Genomic DNA, 26,048 nt, shown 5'->3' with positions numbered 1-26,048 from the left:
TCTAGCGATTGGGCGGAGTGTGTTTTGCTCCTGAGCCGAGGGAGCTGAATGTATGCTGTGCATTGCGCCGTGGTGAGAACATGGAAAGGATCTGACATGAAATTTCTCCCGATTAATAATTTCCTTTTGTTTATATAAGAAATGTATAGTGTGGGTATGTCTGCAGTTTTTTGACAGATGTCAGATAACCACATTTTGCTGCACTCCAGCTGAATTTTTTTTAAATAAAAAATAAAATCCATTCTCATCCCACATCCACAGATTCCAGCATAAATAGCTATGCCAACATCGATGGGATGCATGAGAATGGTTATGAGAAGATGCCACCTGTTGAAGAGAAGCTGCCCTGCTCTCTCAGCAGCATCAGGTGAACTGGACCCTCCCTCCGCCTCTCTTGCTGAGTTTTTGGCTAGCTTGCAGTACACTTACCCTTCTGATTCTAACGATCATGCTGTAGGTTGAGCCCCGTCTCATTGAGAACTGGGTGTATTGCTCCCTCAGCTTAGTAAATTACTGCTAGCTGTTCTAGCATTAGAACATGTGGTAGGTCAAGCTCCCCACTCATTTGAGAGCATCTCCTATAGAAATGGTAAAGTCTGTACTTAGTGCTCGCCATGATTCTGGCCTGCACGCCCCTCAGCATGGTGGCATGGGTATACTGTTCCCCATAGCGACCCCTAGAGGACGCAGTGTCTTGTTCCCTACTCAGGGAACCATGGTAACATAAGTAACCTGATAACTACGAGAAAAACTGTGGTTTGTAAAAAAAAAAGTTAATGTTGTGTGTGTTAATCAGTCAGCTGCTGTTTCCTGTGGAAGGTTTGTAAACCAAAGCAGTGAAGTTTATCACAATTTGTGAAGGCTTTACTTTTTTGTCTGATTTACTGTGTATTTTGGTGGAAGTTATTGATCTCAAAAATAAAAGTATAAAATATAAAATGATCTTCTAGGTGGTTTGAAATAAACAAGAATATTTTCTTTCATTACCTAAAGGTGTTTAAATTTTGGACATTCATGTCTTTCTGCTATTTTATCTTCACCAAATCTTGGTTGAATCTGCTGCATTCTCTACTCTTTATCATATTTGTAATGTTGCGTGAAAGCACAAACATATTAGATACAAAACACACAAAACAGAACTATCATCACAGTAACAACAGCAGCATCCTGTGTGAGCAGGGGCTTTTACCATAATTCGGAAGCTGTGGAGCATTAAAGTGAAAAGTGACGTGACATTCAGTCAAGGATGGTGACCCATACTCAGAATTCGTGCCCTGCATTTAACCCCGGAGCAGTGGGCAGCCATTTATGCTGCGGTGCCCAGGGAGCAGTTGGGGGGTTCGATGCCTTGCTCAAGGGCACCTCAGTCATTATATTGAAGGTGGAAAGAGAACTATACATGCACGACCCCCACCTACAATTCCTGCCGGCCCGAGACTTGAACTCACAACCCTTTGATTGTGAGTCCGACTATCTAACCATTAGACCACGATTTCCAATTACCAATTATGGCTTTTGCATTTATAGTTTTTTCAAAATAATTTTTGCACTAACAACAGAACCTTGATGTAATTTTTCAAAACTCTAGACACAAAACTCAAAACAGTCATAATTTATAACACAGGCCATCCAGTGTTCAAAACTTTGCATATTGCATTCATATCTTTGAAGAAGTCTTGCATTTGCAGAAGCATTGTTTTTTTGTTTAAAAAAAAAAAAAAAAAAAAAAAATATATATATATATATATATATATATATATATATATATATATATATATATATATATATAATTTATTATGAAATATCGTATGAACATTATTTAAGATCACCCAAACACAAGATAGTTTCACTGTGTAGTTGTTAGTACAATCATGAAATATTCTTGTTCAAAACACATGATGTAGCTTTCATTATGGTTCATTGTAATAGACTACAGAGAAAAGTACAGAGTTGAATCATTAAACAAAATGTGAAAATTACACACAAAAAAAAAAGTTTTCAAAAAATTTTAAAATAGATAAAGAAAAAAATACTACAGTTGGCATACAGTAAAATGTCAGCTGGAGTGTTCCTCACTGCTTGTGGATTTGGCCACAGGTTCTCATCCACATCATAATCTATGTTCTCATTAACAAAATCTTGGAAAATATACATCTTCTGGCATGGTAAATACAAAATTACATTTAAGACTTCTTAATTTATTAACAATCTGACATAAATTACAACATCCTTCACTTCTTCTAAATATTTTCTGTTGCTGTTAAAGAGCTGTATATGGTTGTGATGTGCCCTCACGATAAAGAACCACACAGCTCACACATGCTTTTACGCATGTTACAAATGAATAGTGACAAAAAAAAAAGATTTGTGAAGATAAAATAGCAGAAAACCACATGAAAATACATACATTAAACTGTTAGATAATGAAAGAAAATAGTCTTATTTCAAACTATCTAGAAGATAATTTTATCAAATAAAATGTTGCAAGTTTATTCATTTTCAAATTAACAGAGAAATCTACCTACGGTGGCCGAGAAAGCTCAATACGCTGCAGTTTAAGAAAACACATGCAAACTGAAAAAACACCAGCAAGTGTTGCAAATCCTCACAACACATGCATTTAACGAAACGCGCTGCAAATCACCACAAGACATGCACATTAAGAAACGCTGCAAATCATCTCAACACATGCATATAACAAAACGCGCTACAAATCAACACATCACATGCATAACGAAACGCGCTGCAAATCGTCACAGCACAATAGGGCTGTAAAAATTGCTTAAAAATGACGTTCGAATATTCCCTCTAAAAAACACGAATATTCAAACTATTCGAACATCTGGTTGCGCATATTGTCAATGATGTGCATTACATCAATAACAGAACAAAATAATACAAAGAGACATAAAATAATCAAACCTCGGATCCATTGCTTGACAGAACTACCCGAAGCCTGCCCCATCCGCGATACTGATCGGTCTCATGTCCTTACAAATGAACGAAATTATGTTATCCGTTATGGCCTCTTGTCGTGTTGCAGACAAAGAGCTTGCGGCGGGAGATGCAAAGTAACGTTAAGTGTCAAGATGTGACTGTTTAGCTGGAGTTCCACACATTATGCCATGCTCATTTGGGTGCACATTTCTGACATGTCTGACATGTTGCTAGTGGTTGAGTGGTATGCTAACTGAATCTTAAATAGCTTGCATAGGCCTACAACTTTGTCTCGCAGGTCAACAATTTTACCTCACTTTCTCTGCTGCGGTCGAGTTGGGCTCTGCACTTGCTGCCATTTTTCATGAAGACGCGTCAACTTTCAGCAGTGATGCTGTGCCAGACAGTGCGACTCCTGTGACCTGTACCTGAACCCTCAGGCGCGCTAGCGCGCACACTCGCTAAAAAAGACAACCATGCCTCTACTACCGCGGGCATTTTTTTTCCACATTTCTTTTTTTTATTCGAATATTAATTTTCACCTTCGAAATTCGTTTTTTTTTTTAACTATTCGAATACATATTCGAATTTAGAATATTCGTTATCAGCCTTACAGCACATGCACATTAAGAAACAATTAATGAAGCATTGCAAATTTATTTTCATTAACCTTGAAATTACATTGAGCTGAGGATAATAAAGTTAGCCATCATCAAACCCATCAAAACTCCTCACCTTTCAGTTCACCAACACCACTGACCAGTAGCCACTACAGGATAAGCAAATCCCAGCTGGGTCCGACATTTTTCTGGGGTCTCCTTTAAAGATTTCCAATGTGACCAGTGCTATTTGTAGCAGGATCTGCAGCATTTCTTAATTTGCATGTGGTGTAAAGTATTTGTAGCGCGTTTCGTTATATGCATGTGTTGTGATTATTTGCAGCGTGTTTCGTTATACTGTATGCATGTGTTGTGAAGGATTTGCAGCGAGTTTCGTTATATGCATGTGTTGTCATGATTTTGCAGCGGGTTTCGTTATATGCATTTGTTGTCATGATTTGCAACACTTGTGTTGTCAAATTGATGATTTTTTTTTTTTTTTTTTTTTTTTTTTTGCTGGTGTTTTTTCAATTTGCATGTGTTTTCTTAAATTGCAGTGCCTTGAGCTACCTCGGCCACTGTAGAAATCAGAGTTTATATTTGTTTGTTACTATTTGATCAATCCATTGTGAAAATGGCATTACTGAGGAAAGTTTTTGCTAGATTTTTGTCCGCCTGAAAGGTGAGTGACAAGAAATAATAATGGGGGGGGGGGTTGCTTAAAGAGTGACCGCTTTTTAGAGTTTGAGCACTCCTTATTTAGTGATAAGCATAGCAATATATGAGACAAAATATGTGAAAATGGGCATTAAGACACCCTCACTAATTTTAGAATCACCCTCTTTGATTATTTCTGAACGTTGATACGCTTTTATTGCAAGACTACAAAAACAACAAAATACAAATGCATTAAATAAAGTAATTGAATTAATGCATATATACAATTTAAGCACTTAAATAATTAGGCTATTAATAAAATAAATAGAAGGCTGACTATAATCAGCCTGCTTCCTTTTAATGATAAACCTACTCTTCACCTGAATAAGAAAAAAAGGTCTTCATGGTCTTCAACGATGCGAAGACAACGTTTGAGCGGTACACGCAATATCTGAGCGAGAGCAGAGACCATTCATAAAATAACAATGTGTTAAAAAGCACGAATCCTGTTTTGTGTCAGTGAAGGAAATCCGCTTGGGAGTGGAGAGATTCGATCGCGATATTTGACTCTATAGAACCGCCTAAGATTAAGTATAAAGAGGAGAAGAAAGCTGTCAGATGCAGTTAGAAACCAGCCGATCGCAAGACATCTGGTAGGGGGGCACCTGAGGGGGCCGGTGATTACTGAGCAAAGTTTTTGCTTGCTTTTCCCTCCTGAAAATTAAAGTCTGGAATAGCTTATACGTGAAAGAGACAAATAATACAAGAAAACGAAAGTGCAGTGAAAACAGGATGTCTGCCAATAAACCCACTCTGAAAGGCCATCCCAAACTCATTGGGTACAAAAAGGACATCTAGTGGACAGTGTTCAAATGTATCCGATGATCTAATTCTTCCACCGAGATTCTTTAGTTCTGAAGTGCGCATTCAACGGGCACTTTACAATTTCTTGAGACCACGGGAGAGTTTTTGTGAAAGGCGCTGAAGCGACAACTGGTAGGTAGCCTAACGTCATAGTAACAACACGGTGGCGTATACGAATTTAATTTATACTACCCTCATTCATTATTTGTAGAACATAGCCTACCTTTTAACCCTTACATGTATGGTTACATTTAAATGTAGTATTCATACATCTCGGACGCACCGCGTGTTTAACAGACGCTAGCGCGCGACGGACTCAAAATCAGTGCTGCTGTCTGCTGGACGCGACACACAATTTCCCGACGGTAAACTGATGCCCCGTTTTGTTTCTGCGCTCACGTTACTTCTGAAACGAAGAACAACTGGATTGTCGCATCCTGCGTTGACTTCAAACGCGACGCGACAACGATTGTGTTCGCTGTAGACACGGTGTCTAATGAATGAGGTATAGACCTACAAAATAATACCAACTAAATGAATATGTGTGCAACACTGTATCACATTCCAAACTCACCTTACTCCTTCCATCCCAACTTTCAGTCTATGTCATTTCAAATGTAGCTACACTTGGAAATTTTCCCACAGAAACGAAATCTTTTAATTTAAGTAGTCATTTTAGGCATGTAAATTAAACATAACCTTAAAAGATCATGGAAAAATATTTTCATGGATAATTTCATTGTTAAAATAATGTTTTTTTTTTTTTTTATCATGATGCCCCTAGTTTCCTAGAGATTTACACCAATGAAGAAAAGACTCACTTGTCTGATTTGCTGTTCAGTCTCATGAGCAGCTTTAAAAGGATATTACTCTCAAAAAGAAAAAAAAACAGTTTAATTAATTATTTATATTTTACATTTATTTATTAGGTAATGACTTTTCTTTCATTTCAAACTCATATGATTTTGTTTTTTGTGCACAGGTCACTCTTACTCTTGGGTTGCAGTTTAGTCTCATGAAAAACTACTTAAGGTAAACCATTTAATTTGTTTTGAATTAGAAATTATTTCATTGTAAATTGTTTCAACTGTCGAGACAGACAAAATAATTATGCTTATATCATGTAGGCTATTTAAACTTGTTTCTAAAAACACAGCTCACTTCAGATGACTCTCAGAATGTTTGCTGCAGATCTTCTTGTATTCAGCTCTATTCTATCAGGTTGGTACATTTCTTGTTTGCATATCAAAGTTTGACAAACAGAAAGTACATTTTATATATTCATTTTACACACACACACACATGTACACACACACAATGAAAGCCAATAATGATTTTGTCTTAGCAATGAATATAAAAAATTAAAGAATTAACATTTTCTTATTTATTTTCTCTTATTAATTAGGGATTAGAATAAGTAAGTTTTGGGCTAAATTATTTAAGGCCCACATCTTCACAAGTAGTGAATGGTTCTCAACTGGAAAGGGCATGAGAGGACTCTTTTTTCGTTATTTTTCCACTTTAGCTTATTAACCAATATTCGTATTTTCTTTGTAAACCCACTAATAAAAACGTTTTGGATTTTGGATTTCCTAATGAAGTTCCTGTTTTTTGATGTCACGTTCATTAACATTGAAAAAATAATCATTAAAAACCTTAAAAAAAAAAACTTCTAATATGTGGCCTATAAACAATAAATATTAGTGGGGAGGGGTCAAGCAACACAAGTAAGCAATGCGCAAACTGAACGCGAGAGTTATGCCGTTGAACTTAAGTTAATTAACTTTATATTATCGAAACTGTAATATATATATATATATATATATATATATATATATATATATATATATATATTATTAGAGTTTCGGTTCATCATTGTGAAGCACTGTTCAAGACTGAGGCAACAGAAAGCGTTTGTTTTGTAATTATATGTTTAATTTTTAAATTCGATAATGACCTTCCTGTCATATCACTCGTATTACTTTTATTTATTTGTTTTTGTCCATGTGGAGTTGTGGACTTTATGAAATGTAGAACATACTTATAAAAACTTACCCCAAACTTATAAATTATATGTCTCTGTGTTATATATTTTTTCAGTTATTATTAAGTCTAATTATAGCACATTTGTATTCCAGCTGCCTGGTGTCAGTCAGGTCTGAAAGTATCGTACCCCAAAACCCTGAACAGCACCAGTGGCTCTTGTCTTCTGATTCCCTGCCTATTCAACATTTCAAAGGAGAAAGAAAACATTCTTGAGAGTTCACCAGTAGTTACATGGAGACGAGCATCTCTGTGGAATCTCTATGATACAGTTAATTTCACCAACGCTCACCGTCAGAAGGAACCTGTGGTGGAAGTGCTGGGTGACCTACGAAAGAAGAACTGCACTTCTGTCCTGAGAAACCTCAGCAGCCAGCATTCAGATCGCTACTTCTTCAGGATTCAAACTACCACCTTCAACACGACTGAAACAACAGCTGTGAATATAAATGTGTCAGGTAGGACAGAGCAAATGTTTCGATAATAAACCAAGACATTATCAGCACCAATTGTTGTTCATGGCCTCAAAACTTTGAAAAATGTCAAGAGGTATGACAAGATACAATTAGTAGATATAAAAGTAGTATAACTACAAAAATGCAATAAACTTAGTTATTTCTCAATATTAGCTCACTTTTTCAAAACATTTCCCACAGTTTTCCTAACATCATTTAGCTCAGCAGTTCATTTCTCATTCAGAATGCACACTTTAGCACTCACTAAACAACACTAACAAGAAACATTGAACAATTTTCTTTAAAATTTCTTAACAAAATAAGAATAACAGCTCTTTATACTTCAAAATTCACTTCAGTATATTTTACATGGTCCATGTTTGCATTACAGTATGATTCCCATTTTGTACAGATATCAGAATCACATTTATTGCCAAGTACTGTATGGGTACATGTACAAGGAATTTGTCTTGGTAAATTGGTGTTTGACAGAAACAACAGAAAAAGAACAAACAATAGAACAACGAGATAAACCATTTTAAAATAAAACAAGTAATAGCTATACAATAAGAGTAGAAAAAAATTACAAAGATTAAAAAATATAAATATAAAATACATTTTATAAACATTAATTCTACATTTGTGCAGAATATGTAAAGTGGGGCAGTGCAAATGCTTACAGTCTGAGATGTGAGAACGTTATCTGCAGCCAGAACTAACTCGGATGTAAAATCACCAAACTCTTTAATAAAGTCTGTATGGTGCCCTGGTGGCCTTTATACAGTAGCCAGTACAAACATAACAGGGGATTTATCATTAACATTGGTTTCATGGATAATGTTATATGTAGCACCATTACTTCAAACGAGTTATACTTGAAGCCTGCCCTCTGAGAAATCCTGAAAACGTTGTTATAAATTGAAGCAACTCCTCCCCCTTAGCCTTTTAGACGCGGCTCATGTTTATAACAGTAATCTTGGGGGGTGGACTCAGGTTTCTGTCAAACAGAGCACATCTATATTATCAGTTATCATATTATTTACAAAAAGTGTTTTCGTAGAAATGGATCTGATATTCAATAAGCCAATCTTTATCATTTGTTTATCCATATTGCATTTGTTTTTTATTTGTTGAACCTCAATTAAATTGTTAACCTTAACTTGGTTTGGACGTTTTTTGTATTTTCTAGTTCGGGGAACAGACACAGTCTCTATAGTGTGATATCTAGGTGAAAGAGTCTCTATGTGCTGAGAATTAACTGACCTCTGTGACAGTAGGCAGCTAGCAGACAGTCGGTTTAGCCAGACTGTCTGCTTCCTGACCTGGGCCCCAGTTAGTCAAGTATAAACTCTAAGACTATTTGCCATATTTCTAGAGAGAAGAGTGGCACCACCCCAGGAGGGATGAAGACCATCTCTTTTAAACAGGTCAGGTCTGCCCCAAAAGCTCGTCCAATTGTCTATGAAACCTATTTTATTCTGTGGGCACCACTTAGACATCCAGCCATTGAGTGATGACAATCTGCTATGCATCTCGTCACCACGGTAAGCAGGGAGGGGACCAGAGCATATTACAGTGTCTGACATTGTGCTTGCAAGTTCACACACCTCTTTAAAGTTATTTTTAGTGATCTCCGACTGGCGAAGTCGAACATCATTAGCGCCGGCATGAATAACAATCTCACTGTATTTACGTTTAGCATTAGCCAGCACTTTTAAATTTGCCAAGATGTCAGGTGCTCTGGCTCCCGGTAAACATTTGACTATGGTGGCTGGTGTCTCTATATTCACGTTCCGTACAATAGAATCGCCAATGACTAGAGCACTTTCATCAGGTTTCTCAGTGGGTGCATCACTGAGTGGGGAGAACCTGTTTAATGTTTTGATCGGAACAGAAGAGCAGTGTTTTGACCCACGATTATGCTGCCTCACCGTCACCCAGTTGCCCTGCTGCAGGGGCTCTGTTTCTGGAACCAAACAATGTACAGGAATCCCTGAGCTAGATGCATCCAAAGCCGTATCTAGACCCCTAACATTCTTACTGTCCTCAATTAAAGTTTGGATGCGTGTCTCTAATTCTGAAATCTTCTCTGTCAGCTTAACTATTTCCCTGCATTTATCACATGTGAATCCCTCATCAGCGACAGAGATAGATAAACTGTACATGTGGCAAGAGGTGCAAATAACAATAGCAGGAGAAGCCATTACTCACCGAGCTTGATGAAATATTCTTACTGCAGAGCGAGAGAGAGAAGAGGAGAAAAGAGAACGCTAATGACAAGCTAACGAGTGCTAACGCTTTGCAGGTGTACTGCACTCACGGAAAAGTGAACGATCAAAGTTAATCTGATAAAGATTGATCGATAATATCAGAAATATGGTGTGAATTAAGTTATATTTTACAACTTAAAAAAAAAAAAACATATAGTAAGAGACAGTGATAGTAAGAGAAAAAATAAAATAAAAACAGCTACACGGAGCTACGATTAGCTACAGAAGGACAACAGGAAGTATAGAAAACACTCTCTTAACCACCAGCTTCAGGGTCCTGGAAGTGTACAGGTCCTGAAGAGATGGGAGGTTAAATCTGATTACTTTCTCAGCAAAACAGGTGACACGTTGTAGTCGTCATTTCTCCTTGGCAGTGACCGCAGCATACCAGATGATGATGGAGGTGTTGAGAATGGACTCAGTGAAGAAAGTGTAGAAGTGAACTGTCATTGTCTTAAACAGGTTAAACTTCAGCTGCCTCAGGAAGTACATCCTCTGCTGTGTTTTATTTTTTAATTCGAGAGCTGATGTTGAACTCTCACTTGAGGTCCTGGGTGATGATGGTGTCCTGGAAGTGTACAGAGTCCTCAGTTTCCCCATCAGAGATGAGCCCACTGAGTGTAGTGTCATCCACAAACTTCAGTAGTTTTACAGACTCGTGACTGGAGGTACAGCTGTTGGTGTACAGGGAGAAGAGGAGAAGGAGAAAGAACACAGCCTTGACAGGAGCCAGTACTAATGGTTCAGAGGTCAGAAACATGTTTTCCTATTCTCACATGCTGCTTCCTGTCAGACAGGAAGTCTGTGATCCACCTACAAGTGCAATCAGGCACATTCATCTGGCAGAGCTTGTCCTGTAGCAGAGCTGGTATGATTGTATTGAACGCAGAGCTGTAGTCTGTAAGGGGAATGTACAGTTAAAACCCAAGGACCAGATATGATGAATGAAGACCAGGAGTCAGAGATTTGTTCAACTAAAGAAAAATTTACTCGAGAACATGGTTTGCAGTTTCATCAGCAGGACGTATGGACGTAAACGATTCAAACATATCTTCCGACAACTATTTTGGTGACAAGTGATCCGAGGTCAGACGCAATACGTCTCTCCAAAGACGTATATCTGATACGCTGGACATTGGCAGTTGAACGTTTGTCCTGGGACTGTCTGAGCTTGTCCCTGTACAGACAGATGCTAACACACATATGCAGAGAACTTATCAGAACTTCAAGGCTGCTTAGCCCTAGCTAGAATTTTATCAGTATGGATTGTTACACACACACTGTGCAAGTTTCATCTTAGAGAGTAAAAATATAAGCTAAAAAGGATTTCTTAATATCAAGCAGATATATTAATATCACAGTGTGTTGTTCAATCTCTCGTGTCTCATGTAAATAGTTGGTCATCCTGTCCTCTTTGACATGGCCCTTTGACCTGGGAAGGAAATAGACTTAGCCCTTTAAAGGCTTACTGTTACACATTACACGAACTAGCAGTGACGAAAGCAGATAGCGTTGTCGCCTCATATCAGCAGCATCAGACCAAAAAGCTGCGCTGAGTCACACCGCACAGACAACAGCCGACGTTCTGCGCATGTGTGAGAGGAATTAACTGTTTATATCAGCAGCTATTAATGGTATAGGCCTATATTCATCATTCAAAAGATCAAACCGAAACAAAGATATATGAGATAAATGCAGATATATGAAACGTAAACAAAGCATTGATAACGTTAATCATTTGTTGTTATGAAAACACTCGCGTATTAGAATGATTGGGAATGATCTCGTAACATTTCAACAGACTTCTGTCTGTACCACCTTCATTTACGATATCACAGTCTCTGTATACACATCCAGGTTGCTGGTATCAGTCCTGAATACATCCCAGTCAGTACTGTCCAAGCATGCCTGAAGATTCCCCACCGCTTCTCTTGTCTGCTGCTTTGATATCCTCACAACGGGTTTGGAAAGCTTTCATTTCTGCTTGTATGCAGGAATCAGATGGACCATGGCATGGTCAGAGTGACGCAGTGAAGCTTGTGAGATGGCGTGATAGGCACTGCTTACTGTAGCGTAGCAGTCATCCAGAAAGTTCTGCTCTCTGGTAGGACATTTGATAGATTGTCTGTATTTGGGGAGGTCACTTTTGTTTTTTTGGTTAAAAAAAGACTAAGAAAAGTCTTTTTTTTTTCCTACCAGAAGCTGAAGTTCGTCCATTTTGTTGCACAGTGAACCCTAAGTGGAAAGAAATATTCCTGGTAGCAGTGTACGATGTCCGCGGAGGTGCATGAGCGCAACGGCATGCTTCCCCCCTCGCCTGTTTTGCGGTTAAGTGAAGAGGTTGTGTTAACATGCAAACTGGCCTGTATCCATGAGGGATCCCACATGTAAGACGATGATGAAAATTCCCCCAGGGGAACTGAAAAGCTTCTATTGGTTAGATAGGACTTAAACCAATTTATACAGTACTACAAATCAACCGTTCAAGTCGAGCACTAAGGACTTCATGGTCTAACAACGGCTGCATTAAACAATCAGTCAGAAATGGACTAATTTCTTTCTCTCACACCTTCTCTGTCACACACGTATATTTCACATGCACACTGGCATCCACACACACACACACACGTACACTTATAAAGTCAGTTTCATAAATTTCTAATTTGTATCTGAAAAATAAGACTTGATTGTTGATTTTTTTTTTTTTCTTGATTTTTCTTGATTTTTTCTTGATTACAATATTGGTTCACTGCTAGTTAGCCAAACTAGTTCTTAAAGACAGTCTTAACATAGTGACTATGTTGCAACTGGCTAAGTTAGTTTAGTAACTTTTTACAAAAGTTAACTGTAATAGCGACTGTATGTTGCACTGATTACTACTGCGAGACCAATCACTTTAGAAGGCTGAATAGCTATTAATGCCCAGTAACTGAAAGAGTAAAAGGCCAGTCAAATATTAGGATTCACTCAATGTATTGTTTTCACAAGACTGTACTGATTATTCACACTTGTATATCCCATATATAAAATTACACATTCATATAAATAAAACAAACTGCAGGCCTGCGCAACAATAAACCATCAAAATAAAATATGCACAGACAGGATTCAATGATACAGAGATACTTAAATCGTGCAATGATAGTTCTCAGTTCGGATAAGTCCCAATAGTTTCAGGGAAATGTCTACTTGAAAAGAGGATAGGTGCAAACAGATGATTGAACTTGTTGTAATCCTCACACGGAGACTTAAATAGGCAAATGTGGTGGATAGGTGTACTTCTCTGTGTAGTGACACGCTGGATGTGTGAATTACTGACAATACCGGATATGTGTGTGTGTGTGTGGCTCTATAGTAAAGGAAAAAATTTAAATTAATTTCCAAGGAGATATAGGCGTATTTTAATGATTGTTGCAACCAACTGGGGTCAGTTGCAGCATTTGATTTTGTCTATTCAAGAGTTAATTGTACATTTATTATGATACAGTATGTTAACATGTTACAGTAGTTTAGGTGAGTAGCTGAAAGATGTAGCCCAGAATTTTGGCTTTCCAATGCAAACTGCTTCTGTGAAACTGAAATGCTGAATATAAACTGAATGTAATTTTTTTTTTTTTTACTTTATATCTCATAATGCATAAGTCATTTCAACCAGTACAACTTAAACAATAACTAAAACCTTTTTAATTAGTTTTAATGCAGATATTCAATAAAGTTACTATTAAACAGCTGTGGGAACTTCACTTACAGTTTAGAGAATATCAAGACTGTTTGGAAATAAGACTTCTATAAAAGAATACCATTACATTCTCCTCTCAAACAGATTCCTTGGCTGAGCCGGATGTAACTGTGCCGGTGCTCAGGGAGGGTGAGGAGGTGAATCTGACCTGCACTGCTCCAGCTCCCTGCCCCAGTCAGCCTCCAAATGTAAACTGGGCTCCTGCATTAGGTGGTGATGTAACACAGAGGACACAGATGAACGCTGATGGGACTCAGAGTCTTTCTGCCATCTTGAAATTCATCCCGTCGTTCCACCATCATGAGCTGAAAGTGAACTGTGTTTCCATTCATCCTCTACACAGAGATGACAGACCCCTGCTCAGCCACAAGACCGTCATCCTCAGTGTGGAGTGTGAGATTTTAACCCAACAAAGTTTGTAGCTTTTTTTGTTTTGTTTGAAAATACACATTTTCTTTCATTTTTTGCCCACAGATCCTCCAAAGAAAACATGGATCTCTGTCTCAGGGTCGGTCTGGCTTGGTAATAATGTGACCCTCACCTGTCAAAGTAATGCCAACCCTCCTGCGGTCCACAGGTGGTTCCTGAAGAGAGCAGGTGTAGAAGAAGAACTGAACGTCTCACATGTGTTTTCCTTCACTGCGGCACAAAATAACACTGGGGAATACATTTGTGAGGCACATAATCGATACGGTGCAATGAACTCCACAAACCAGCAGATCACTGTCCCAGGTGTGTCTGAGCTTGAGACTGAAGAGTTTCATCAGTTACACTTCACTTTGGCCCATGTCTCGAATCAGAACACTTTTTCAACAAGTTTAGATTTCTTAACAGTTAGTTTCTTGTTCAAACCAAACTTTGATCTAGGATCCATTTCTCAAAACTTAAAGGGTTGGTTCACCCCAAACTGAAAATTCTGTCATTAATTACATGCAACACAACAGAAATGTTCCCAGACCCATGAAACATAGAAAAGAAAATAAGCAAGCATCAAGATTTTCAGCAGATTTTGAGTGTATACAGATCAATGTAAAAATTATAGAGGTAAGATATGCCCAGGTGGTCATAAATAAATATTAAAGAAGGAACACCAGTAAATGTGAAACTGACCTCAGACCTGTAACCACCCAAATGAACTGGCGGTGGTCAGTAAAATAAGATTTGAACCAGTTAAAGGCTGTCACCAAATCTCACTATCAAGACAAGTAAAAGACTATGATCAAAAGTATTGAAAGTGGCGTGGAGATAACAAAAATGAGATTAGAAATTGAGCCATAATCAGATGCCATCAGCAAGTCTTTGGTAACTTTGACCAAGGCAATTTCTGTACAGAGAAGTTTATGAACACTTTACTGAAGGGGTATAAGGTTGTTATACTGTACAAACTAGAGGCAACAGCAAATTATTTTTGGCAAGAACATAATATTTGAGATTTTTTTTTTTTTTTTTGGCACAGGAGTTCCAGCAACAATTTTTAATGCTGCTTCTTTGTTTTTGCAGGCATATCCTTCACTGGCTTCCTCTCCATTTTGGCAGTTGTATTATTGCTTATATTTGCACTTCTTATTCTTATTATTTACCGAAGGTAGGATCTTGCTAGATTTTTTTTCTTACATATTTTATACATTGAGATAATGTTTTCTTGTCTTGGTTTATGCAGATATAAAGAACCAGTCAGAAGTGTAAGTATATTTTCTGCCATATGTTTTTCATGAAGTATATATTTATATATATGTTCAGAACCATATCCTTGCTACTTCCTTTCTCTTTTCAAAGAATGGGAATTCTCCAATACCTCATCACTGAGGGACTTCTGCTTTCCTGTCTCAAACATCTGTAACAAAAGGGATATTTGGAATTTTTAAAGGATCAGAAGAACTGATTGTTGATTTGATCAAGGACTGTAAGCCAACGTGTGACACAGGGGGTCTGTTAATTGTCACATCTTCAGTGGGTGAAGCTGTGCTATGCTGATCGATCAGTTTGAATGTCTCACATTGAGGTTTTAGTCACATGGTCAAGAAGTGATAGGCCTAGTAACTGTTGCTCTGTCTCTTTTCTTGCCTGGCAATCTCTCTTTGCTGGGGCTCTACTCTCCCCCTTTCTCTCTCTCTCTCTCTCTCTCTCTCTCGTAACATATCACATATATGATGCATACTTTATATCTTTTAGCATTTATTTTGTAAACAAAATCAAGTTCAACCATAACAAAATATTTTATGAAGAGTTGAGTACTGAAGAGTAGAGACTGTGGTTAGGTTGACGATTTGCTGAAAACCTTTAAGACTGAAACGTATGTTACTTCATGTAAAAAAGAGGTGAATGTGAACTCTTCAGCACAGTGATAGTTTCTTGTACATGGAGGTGTGCTTGTGCTAATTTGACTAGCTATAGCTTATATGAAATATGTTTAATGTAAATAATTACAAAATTTAAGAAATATATATAATTCAATATATTTCTATGTGTATGTACTTCATAGGAAGTGTTACAGTATTTTTATCCAGTTTTTATCCAGTTTTGTTTTATTTTGTTTTACCTAATAAAACATTTGATTTAGAGATTCTGAGTCATTTTCTTCACATTTGAAATATTTTAACATGTAATTTAAAATGTATTAAGAACCAATTTTTTAGGTAAATAAAACATTTTAATGTAGAGTTTTATTGGATATTAGCACATTAAGTTTAACCAGAGGAATTAATAACGAAATATAAATGGGGCCCAGTTCTGACCCACAGTGGTCCCACTAAAACCCCATATTAGGGCAATTTGTGGGTCTAGTGTAATCACCCATCTGGGCCCCATAAAGGTTTTGTATGTGGCCCACCTTGGCCCCAGTTATTAAAACCCATTTGGGACCCACTTGGGGGCCCATGTGGAGCCGATAGACAAAAATGTACGGGTCCCATTTGGGTTGCCCATGCTGGGCCCAACTGAAAGCCCATCAAATACCCACATGGGGCCCACATATGTGTCCACTGTACACAGTTCCATACCACTTCCAAATGGTTTGCTGACATGAAATTACTGTGCTTGATTGGCCAGCCAACTCACCTGACCTGAACTTCACAGAGAATCTATTGGGTACTGTGAAGACGAAGATAAGTAACATCTGACAAAAAATACAGAGGAGCTGAAGACCGCTATCAAAGCAACCTGGGCTTCAATGATGGCTCAGGAGTGCCACAGGCTGATCACCCTCATCCCACGCCGAACTGAAGCTGTCATTCCTGCAAAAAGAGCCCCAACAAAGTACTGAGTGCATAATTATAGCTGCTTTGGAGATCTCTAATGTTTCTGTTTTGTAAAACTGTTTTTGATTGATCTTTAAGGAAATATTCAAATTTTTGGAGATACTGATTTTTTTATTTTCCTAATCTGCAAGTCATAACCATCAGAATTAAAACAAGCAAAAAGGAAGAAAAAAAATCTTCATACTGTCCAATGATTGTAAACTGTTTTTAGGTCCGTCCTGAATATATTTTAGCGGAAGCGTGACCAAAAATATTTCAGACCCATCGAATCCGAATTTAAGAAATTTTAAGGCCTTATATTAGGAAAACGTAATTTAATAACATTTTAAGCCTTTTAAAATTGACCTGTGGACACCATACACAAAACCATAATCACAAGGAAATATATTTTCTTTGTGAAAGGGTTTCCTAAATCCTATGATTAGCCTTTTCTCTCTCTGCATTTTTTTTTTTTCCTGTCAGCAAAAACATTTTTCCTCCCAAGAAGCATCACAATAGAGGACAAACGGATGGCTAGCATCAGCGTTCAGTACCAACCTCGGCCACCAGGTGCCATTACTAAACATAAAATCAAATTATATCTCTGCTTTCTCTGTTGATTTAAGTAACATTTACAAGGTTTTGCACGTCATTAAGCATGGCATAATCAAGACAACACGTATGTTTTACTGGAGAAAACAATATTATGGAAAGAGGAAGCAGCGGTTTGAAGTAAAAAAATGATGTAGTCAAAATGAGCCTAAAATGCTAAAAATTTTAGATGAAAACAGTTTAAAATTAAAAATGCAAACTAAAATGGATAATAAAGATCCATTTAAAAAAGCATAACAATAAATAACTTGAGAAGTTGTAATCAGTAAAACTTTGCATAAAATATATTCAACAGCTTGTTTGAAATAAACGAGAATCACATTTTACTTCTGCTTTTTGCATATAAAAAAATATTATTTATTCACCATCATTTATTGTTACTCTTCAGTTATACTAAATAATTTTGGCTCAGTTCTAGAATAATACTTTATCTCAAGATTTCTTTTTAATTGACTGCTTGGACCCATTTCTCAATACTTTAGAGAAGCACAACAGCATGTGGGCCAAACTGTGGATAATTACCCATTGCTTTGGCACAAAATACATTCAGTACTACTTCAAATATCCCATTCTTTTCTCTCTAAGACACAATCACCAGCAAAACTCCATGTAACTATGAGCGAAGGGGCACGTTTACTTTTTTAACTTAATACAGCACTTTACTGAAGAAGACACCAATTTGTTAAATTTCTATAGAAATCCAGTAATACTATATAATAGAATATATTCCAAATTGGGGGATAAAATAGATTTTTGTATAACAAATAATTTCCAGGGTTGGTGGAATAAATACAGATCACATGATGACATGACAAAAAAAGTGATGTCCCACAAAACAGCTGTGACAATTGCACTTATAGTTTAAATGTTAAACATTAAAAAAAATAAAAATGAGCCAAGGTGTGTGAGGAAAACTGTACTTTGGCAGTTGTGTTATTGCTTAAATTTGCACTTTTTGCAATTCTTTTTCTTATGACTTACAGAAGGTAGGATCTTGCTAGGTTTAAAATATGATATAACGTATTTTATACATTAAATGCGATAAATAAAAACGTTTTCTTGATTTTGTATATGCAAGTTAAAGAACCAAACAGAAGTGCAAATGTCATTTGTGCCATGGCATATTCTTCATGAACTGAGTTGCATCAGCTATTCATGACGAGAGAGAGAGAGAAAGAGAGATAGAGAGAGAGATAGAGAGAGAGAGGCCTTAAAATTGACCTTCATGCACACTAAACCTATGCTCCCATCATGCATCATGTTCAGGAAATAAATTGTGAGACAAAAACACTTGTGGTCTTCATGCTCAATTGAACACTTGATCCAAACACAGGAAATACATCACATGAGTAGACAACGGGTCAAATGCAAAGACCACATTTGAGAATTTGTCTGCCAAAGCCATGTGTTAAATATTGATATATTCTCTTTTCTCTTTACCTTCTACTTAAAATAGTCTAGATTTCAGAAAAAATATTTGCTACAGAATGTGGAACATGTTTTCGATGTATTATTGGTGTAGTTTACCTGTATATAGAGGTCTATGTATATTGTCGGAGCACTGTCCATACCGACGAGCCGCGGCTGTTTGAGTCTCTGTCTCAGAGGAACCTCTGCACATCGCTGCCAATAATGAGTCTTATGGGAATACCTGACACCGTCCCCTGGGTCAGAAGGGGGAGGGACTGAAGCAAGTACAGAATGATATGGAATGGTAATGCAAACATCAGTGTTAAGAACCTTCCACATTTGGAAAACTGTTTTCAAGTATTGTCAGGTTTAGCATTCAAGCGATTTATAACCGTTAAACTGAGCAAGAAGATGCAAAAATTACTTCAATTTATAGACCGGCACCTCAGATAGTGCACTATTACTTAAGTCCTCTTTTGCATCTAAACATGCTTGAATGGATAAATAATTTTTTTTTTTTTTTTGCAAGCTGTTTGAGCATGACAGCCTTTTCCAAAACTAATTTCCCTATTATAAAGATAAAGCCTTTTAAGTTAATATGAAAAAGTATGGAGGATATTTAGGCCAAAGTGCATGGGTGAAGAGAAAAAGCTTTGCCATTAATTTATCTTTGTTATTTAAAAAAATGGGAACACAGATACACATTATAAATACAGATATTATTATTATTCTCCATTAAGACTGTGTCTGTTCCCCGAATAGTGGGGTCAAAATATACATTTAATGTAGGATCTAGAAAAAGAAAAAAAAAACTGAAAAATGTAAAATAAATGAACCAAAAATAAAAAAGTTTGGCCTCATAAACATTAAATCAATCACATCCCAAGCAGGTATTGTAAATGAAATGATCACAAATAATAATTTTGAAGTACTCTGCTTGACTGAAACCTGGCTAAAACCAAATGATTATATTGGTCTAAATGAGTCGACTCCACCAAACTACTGTTATAAGCATGAGCCCCGTCAGACTGGTCATGGGGGAGGTGTTGTTACAATATATAGTGATATTCTCAATGTTACCCAGAAAACAGGATACAGCCAGGTTTAACTCATTCGAAACACTTCTGCTTAATGTTACACTGTCAGACATGCAAAATAAATCGAATGTATACAGGGCCGTATACAGAATTCCTAAAAGAATTTGCAGATTTCCTCAGACCTTTTGATTACAGTTGAAAAGGCACTAATCGAGATTTTAATTTTCACACTGATAATACAAATGATGCATTAAATCCTGCATTTACTGACATAATAAACTCTTTTGGAGTCAAACAAAACGTCACTGGGCCCACTCATCATTTTAATCATACACTAATTTTAATTATATCGCATAGAATCGATCTTGTTGATGATGTTACAGACCATTTCCTTGTATCGTGCATGCTGCGTATCACTGATATTAACTATATGTCTCAGCGTTACCGTCTGGGCAGAACTATTGTTCCAGTCACCAAAGACCAATGCAAATAACCTGCCTGTTCTATCTCAACTGCTATTTGTACCCAAAAATACACAGGAATTAGACGAAATGACTGACAACATGGGCACTATCTTCTCTAATGCATTAGAAGCTGTTGCCCAAATTGAAAAAGGTTAGAGAAAAACGTACCTGTTCCATGGTAAAAACAGTAATACTTACTCTCTCAAGAAAGAAACTCATAGTCTTGAGTGCAAATGGAGAAAAACTAACTTGGAAGGGAAAAACAGTATGTCCAGCTATAGACAGGCTCTAAAAACTGCCAGGGCATATCCACAAACTCATTGAACAAAACAAAACAATCCAGAAACAATCCAAAAAAAAAAGTTTTTATTTAGCACAGTGGCAAGATTAACAAATAACCATACTCCACCTGATTCAAATATTCCATCAACATTTAATAATGTAATGACTTTATGAATTTCTTCACTGATAAAACTGATAACATCAGAAATACAATAGCGAATGTAGATTCTACAGCGTCTAACACTTCAGTTTCATCCATCACACCCAAAGATAAACTGCAGTGCTTTACAACCATAGGACAGGAAGAGCTAAATAAACTTATCACTGTATCTAAACCAACAACATGTTTATTAGATCCTGTACCCACTAAATTACTGAAAGAGCTGTTACCTGTAGCCGAAGAACTGCTTCTCAATATCATTAACTTATCTTTAGGTCATGTTCCAAAACCATTCAAGCTGGTGGTTATTAAGCCTCTTATTAAGAAACCACAACTCGATCCTTGTGAACTGGAAAATTATAGACCCATTTCAAATCTTTCATTTATGTCTAAAATTTTTGAAAAAGTTGTGTCTGCACAATTGTGCTCCTTCCTGCAAAAAAATTATCTGTATGGAGAATTTCAGTCAGGTTTTAGGCCCCACCATAGCAAAGAAACTGCACTTGTTAAAATTACGAATGACTTGCTTCTTTCGTCAAATCAAGGCTGCATCTCATTGCTTGTTTTACTTGATCTTAGTGCTGCGTTCGACACCATAGATCATGACATACTCATAGATCAATTACAAAACTATACGGGTATTCAAGGGCAGGCTCTAAGATGGTTTAGATCCTACCTGTCCGATCGCTACCATTTTATTTATTTAAATGGGGAGTCATCTCATTTATTGCCAGTAGAATATGGAGTGCAACAGGGATCTGTCCTAGGTCCTCTAATATTATCAATATACATGTTGCCCCTTGGTAATATTATTAGAAAATACGGGATTAGTTTCCACTGTTATGCTGATGATACTCAGCTATATATCTCAACGAGACCAGATGAAACTTCCCAATTATCTAAGCTAACAGAGTGTGTTAAAAATGTAAAAGATTGGATGACCAATAATTTTCTCCTATTAAATTCGGATAAGACAGACAGAGATATTACTTACTGGACCAAAAAAACAGTACACAGAATCTAGTAGACTACAGTTTGCAACTAGACGGATGTACTGTTACATTCTCTACGATCAAAAATCTGGGTGTTATATTAGACAGCAACTTTTGAAAACCATATTTCCCATGTTACAAAAACAGAAAAACAGCATTATTCCATTTTAGAAACATTGCCAAGCTATAAAACATGTAGATTAAAAACATCTCTTTCCCCAAGCATTCGAATAATGCATCTCATAATTATGTTGGCTTGGCAACAAGCCAACATACTGTTATGCTATTTAAACTTATTTTTATTTTTATTATTATTATTCTTCTGAGAAAAAAATTCTGAACGCTACTCCTCCTAGGGCTTTAAAGCCACAAGCCCCAAACTTGGCAGACACCTGCGGGATAGAGCGGTGGTGTGTGCTATATCTTTTCAGAGTGATGAGACTTAAAGTTTTTTTTTAATTAATTTTTAAATGTAAAAAAAAAATAAAAAAATTGCGCCCCTACAGTTGCAATGACATTTAGGGGCGGAGTCGGGTTTCGTTTCACTTTTAAACTGGTTAAAAATACTGCTGCTCAGCCCAGGCTGTCTACAAGGAGCTCACAACGAGCGAATTCATTCTTATTTAAGACCTTTTAAAAACGCGATTGCACGCAATCCACACCTTAGAACACACCAAGAGCTAAATTCAGATGTTTCTGAACTGTTTAAAGTAATAACATTATATATTCGCGGCAGCCAACTGCTCGCGAGCTGGCAATGTATTTCTCTGAACACTTGAAGTCCACAGAGAATTTACAGCCTTTCACATTAAAACACTGCAGCGAAACGGCACAAAACAATTAGAATAATATATTAAATGGTTTTAAAGTAGTTTTGGCCACTGTCACGCTGGTCTTAGCTGGTTTCTAACTGAATCATCAGGCGGAACGTCACAGTGAGCTCGCGCTTCAGCCCCGCGCTGCGGGAAACTGAACTGAACAGCTGATGGCGCGTGTGCACGAGAGAGAGCCGCGCGTATCGCGGACAGGGACAGCAACACTGAACAGAGCTGTAGTTCAGGACGTTCACTTCCTCCTGGACCTGAACGAACAAATTCAAATCGCAGTTTAAATAAACAGAAAAAAGAGCGAAAAGCAAAAGAGCTCAATTCAGCAGCGCGGTGTTGTTCAGGGAGCAAGCAGAGACGCGTCTCAAAGTCTTCTTGCTTTTGTACCGACAACAAATACATACAAAATATGTCGAAATACCCGTGTTGGAAAGTGTGTTCGAATAAGTATGTGGTTATGTCTTAAGTGAAAGTAAAGATTTGCAAAAAAAAAATCGGATGTGTATCCTCATAATGGATGCGTTTGTCTCTTAAAGGGACCGCGCCTAATTTACTAGCTCTGCTGTCAGAGTCTTTAATGTATGAAAATGAAAGTAAATCACTCACTGCTCTTGACTGAATTACCTTGTAGTACAAGAATTTATCCAAAGTCAATCCAAAAATAAGATAGAATTGTTTTACTAGTGGGTGCAGGCCACTAGTTCATTTATGTAAGTGAGTATGGCAAAATAGTGATCTGTGAAATATTATACCCACAAATTCTTCATACAGTAGGCTACCAGTGAAATTGATTTAAAAAAATAATAATTAAGGACCTGCCCATGTTTTGCTTAAGTGTTTCTTTCTTTAATTGTTAATGCAACCTTTTCACACCACAGACTGAACCAAATTAAGCATTTCTTGCTTGGTAACTGTTCAACAAAGTATTGATAGTTGTGTAAATATTGTCATACTGACAGTCTGAAGTTTTGGTTGATTCCATTACATATCTTTTTATCAAAGTTATCCGAAATTATCAAGATGAATTTGTTCTGAGTTATTGTCATATATTATTACCAGTTTCTAAACTACAGCAAATAAACTGTGATTATGTGAGAAATGTTGAAGGTGTCTGAATACATTTTGGTTTGATTGTGTATTTTATCTTACAGTGAAGACTATGCAGTGCTATTTTACATTAACAAAAACAAACTTAAAAAAGTAAACATTATGTAAATAGCACAAATAAATAAATAGAATGAACATACAGTACAAATTAAACAATTTTAAACAGTGTGTAACTGTATCATCTATACAAACCATTGTGCTTGGACCCCTTATGATCTCCTTGATTTAAAATGCATTGTTTCAGTAATCTTGTGTGTCGTTGCCCACAACGCAACGGTGGCAGGACTGTGAAATACATACACGAGAAAAATAGGCATGACTTATTTCACATCCAGCTAGACAACCCTGTCATAGCTGTTATCATAGCCCAGGCTTTTTATTAAAAAAAAGAAAACAGCAAGGGAGCATGGAAAAAGACTGTTGCAGGTGTATTTTTTTATGGCATTATTATGTGTATTAATTTTGCAGCGGGGCAACTCAATGTTGGGCACACAAGTACTTTGGCTCTTTTGCTCCATGGCCAAGATGGCCAAGCCAACATCAAAGTTAGTTCACTAACTTTTAATTCTAGTTTGTGACTGCAGTTTTATTTTATCAAAATCCGCAATATTATTCTTTAGCTTGTGTTAAACTAATTTATTTAACTTGGTTGGAACAGCAGCTAATTATGTCTCTATGTTTCTCTGTTTTGCACAAGTTCCAGTTTGGATCCAGAAACACCTCAGAGGAGATGATGCTGACCCCTAAGGGGACCTCAGATGATGCTAACCTGAAACAACATACAGAACTAATGAATATTGCAACACTTGTGATTGCATCATATAATAATTGCTGTTAATAATGTTCATTGTCTGGTTGACTATGTCTTTTTTCTGAAAATTCCTGTCATACGCACATAAACTGACGGTCACCACTGATAAGCTATTACTAAATATTGCAGAAACTTTATTTTCTGTAATGTTGCTTTGCAATGATTTGTATCGTAAAAAGCGCTATACAAATAAACTTGAATTAATTTAATTGAATATTATACAAGTAAAATAAAGTGCTTTATTTTCAGGTAGCCTACAGGTGTATTTAGCAGGAGCATTACAAAAATTTAATAAACAAATATAAAAATAAAACACTATATACATTGATTCCTATTAAAGCAACTGTATTAATGTTTTTCAGTCAAGAGTACGGAGTGATTTTTCTCTTTGTGTTTGTTGTTTTATTAACATCAAGGAATAAATCACGCTAAAATTAAAATAGTGTTATATTTTTTATACCTTCATGTATTCAATCAAAAGTTTTTTAAACCTGAGTTTCCTTCTGCTAAACATGAACACTATTTTTTCCAACTATCAAAGTCAATGTGAACCAGCAACTTTTTTTTTTATTGTGTTCAGCACAAGAAAGAAGTTAATATAGATTCGGGACAACATGTGAGTGAATAAACAATGAGAGAAATTACATTTTATTGTGAACTATCACTCTACCTTTCGGCAGCATGAAGCCCACTGTCCCTTTAAGACCTGCACGCATCTAATATACAGACATGCATATTGAGTCTATACATAAAACCTTGTGTGATTTGACAGTATTAGCACAAATCATAACTTAGTTAAGTAATCAGGTACAGTTTGAAGGGCTTTTTCGTTTTTGTGCCGCGCTTTGTTCAGAAAAAAACGCATGTTAGAACATCACACAAATTTAAAATGTAAATAACCACTAAGGCTTTAAAGCAGATGCAAAAAACTAAAAATAAAATTGTGAATAAGTGCATTGTCTCGTGCACTGCAGCACAATACAATGATATTTCTTTAAAAGCAGATCATGGAGACATTTTTATCGCCCACTATCAAAAATCTTCATATGGGCGGTGCTATCCAAATCTTCCCACACAGTGATGTAGACATGTGGGGGCGTGTTTAAATTAGCATTTTAGGAGGGCTTGGATGAGTCTTAACTTTTATAAAGAACATCTCTAAGGTCTTTGCTACTTTTAGGGATTGTATTCATGAACAACTTGTAACACTCCAAAGAGAAAGGAAAACTTGAAATCGCATCATACGATCCCTTTAGAAAGCAAGAAGAATACAGTGCAGTGCTGTAATGCAATTAAGTAAAAATACTTTGTTACAGTACTTAAGTATTTTTTGGAGTATCTGTACTTTACTTGAGTTTTATATTTCAGGCAACTTTTACTCCACTACATTTCCTTATTAAAATGTATACTTTAAATCCGATAAATAAAGTATATTTGTTACTACAAAATAGTCAGAAGAACACAGACTGCAGGAAAGCAGGTTTAGCGTTTGAAAGTTAGACTCATAAAAACACCTTTGCTCACGTGCAAACCAACCGCGGATGAC

At 36.6% G+C, this 26,048-nt stretch overlaps 1 protein-coding gene across 1 annotated transcript; it reads left to right on the top strand.

Moving 5' to 3' along the window:
- The first annotated feature begins 4,790 nt into the window (after nt 1-4,790).
- LOC113073213 (myelin-associated glycoprotein-like) lies at nt 4,791-16,125 on the top strand. Its single transcript, XM_026246094.1, has 9 exons — nt 4,791-5,189; nt 6,040-6,089; nt 6,214-6,278; nt 7,196-7,558; nt 13,649-13,957; nt 14,039-14,296; nt 15,065-15,149; nt 15,225-15,246; nt 15,341-16,125. The coding sequence occupies exons 2-9, from the start codon at nt 6,073-6,075 to the stop codon at nt 15,368-15,370; spliced, it is 1,149 nt and encodes a 382-aa protein (XP_026101879.1). The 5' UTR covers nt 4,791-5,189; nt 6,040-6,072; the 3' UTR covers nt 15,371-16,125.
- Nucleotides 16,126-26,048: the final 9,923 nt, after the last annotated feature.

The sequence above is a fragment of the Carassius auratus genome, unplaced genomic scaffold (genome assembly GCF_003368295.1).
Source record: "Carassius auratus strain Wakin unplaced genomic scaffold, ASM336829v1 scaf_tig00011616, whole genome shotgun sequence".
Lineage (NCBI taxonomy): Eukaryota > Metazoa > Chordata > Actinopteri > Cypriniformes > Cyprinidae > Carassius > Carassius auratus.
Note: the sequence above shows the minus strand (reverse complement) of the source record. Positions and strands in the feature narration are given on the sequence as shown.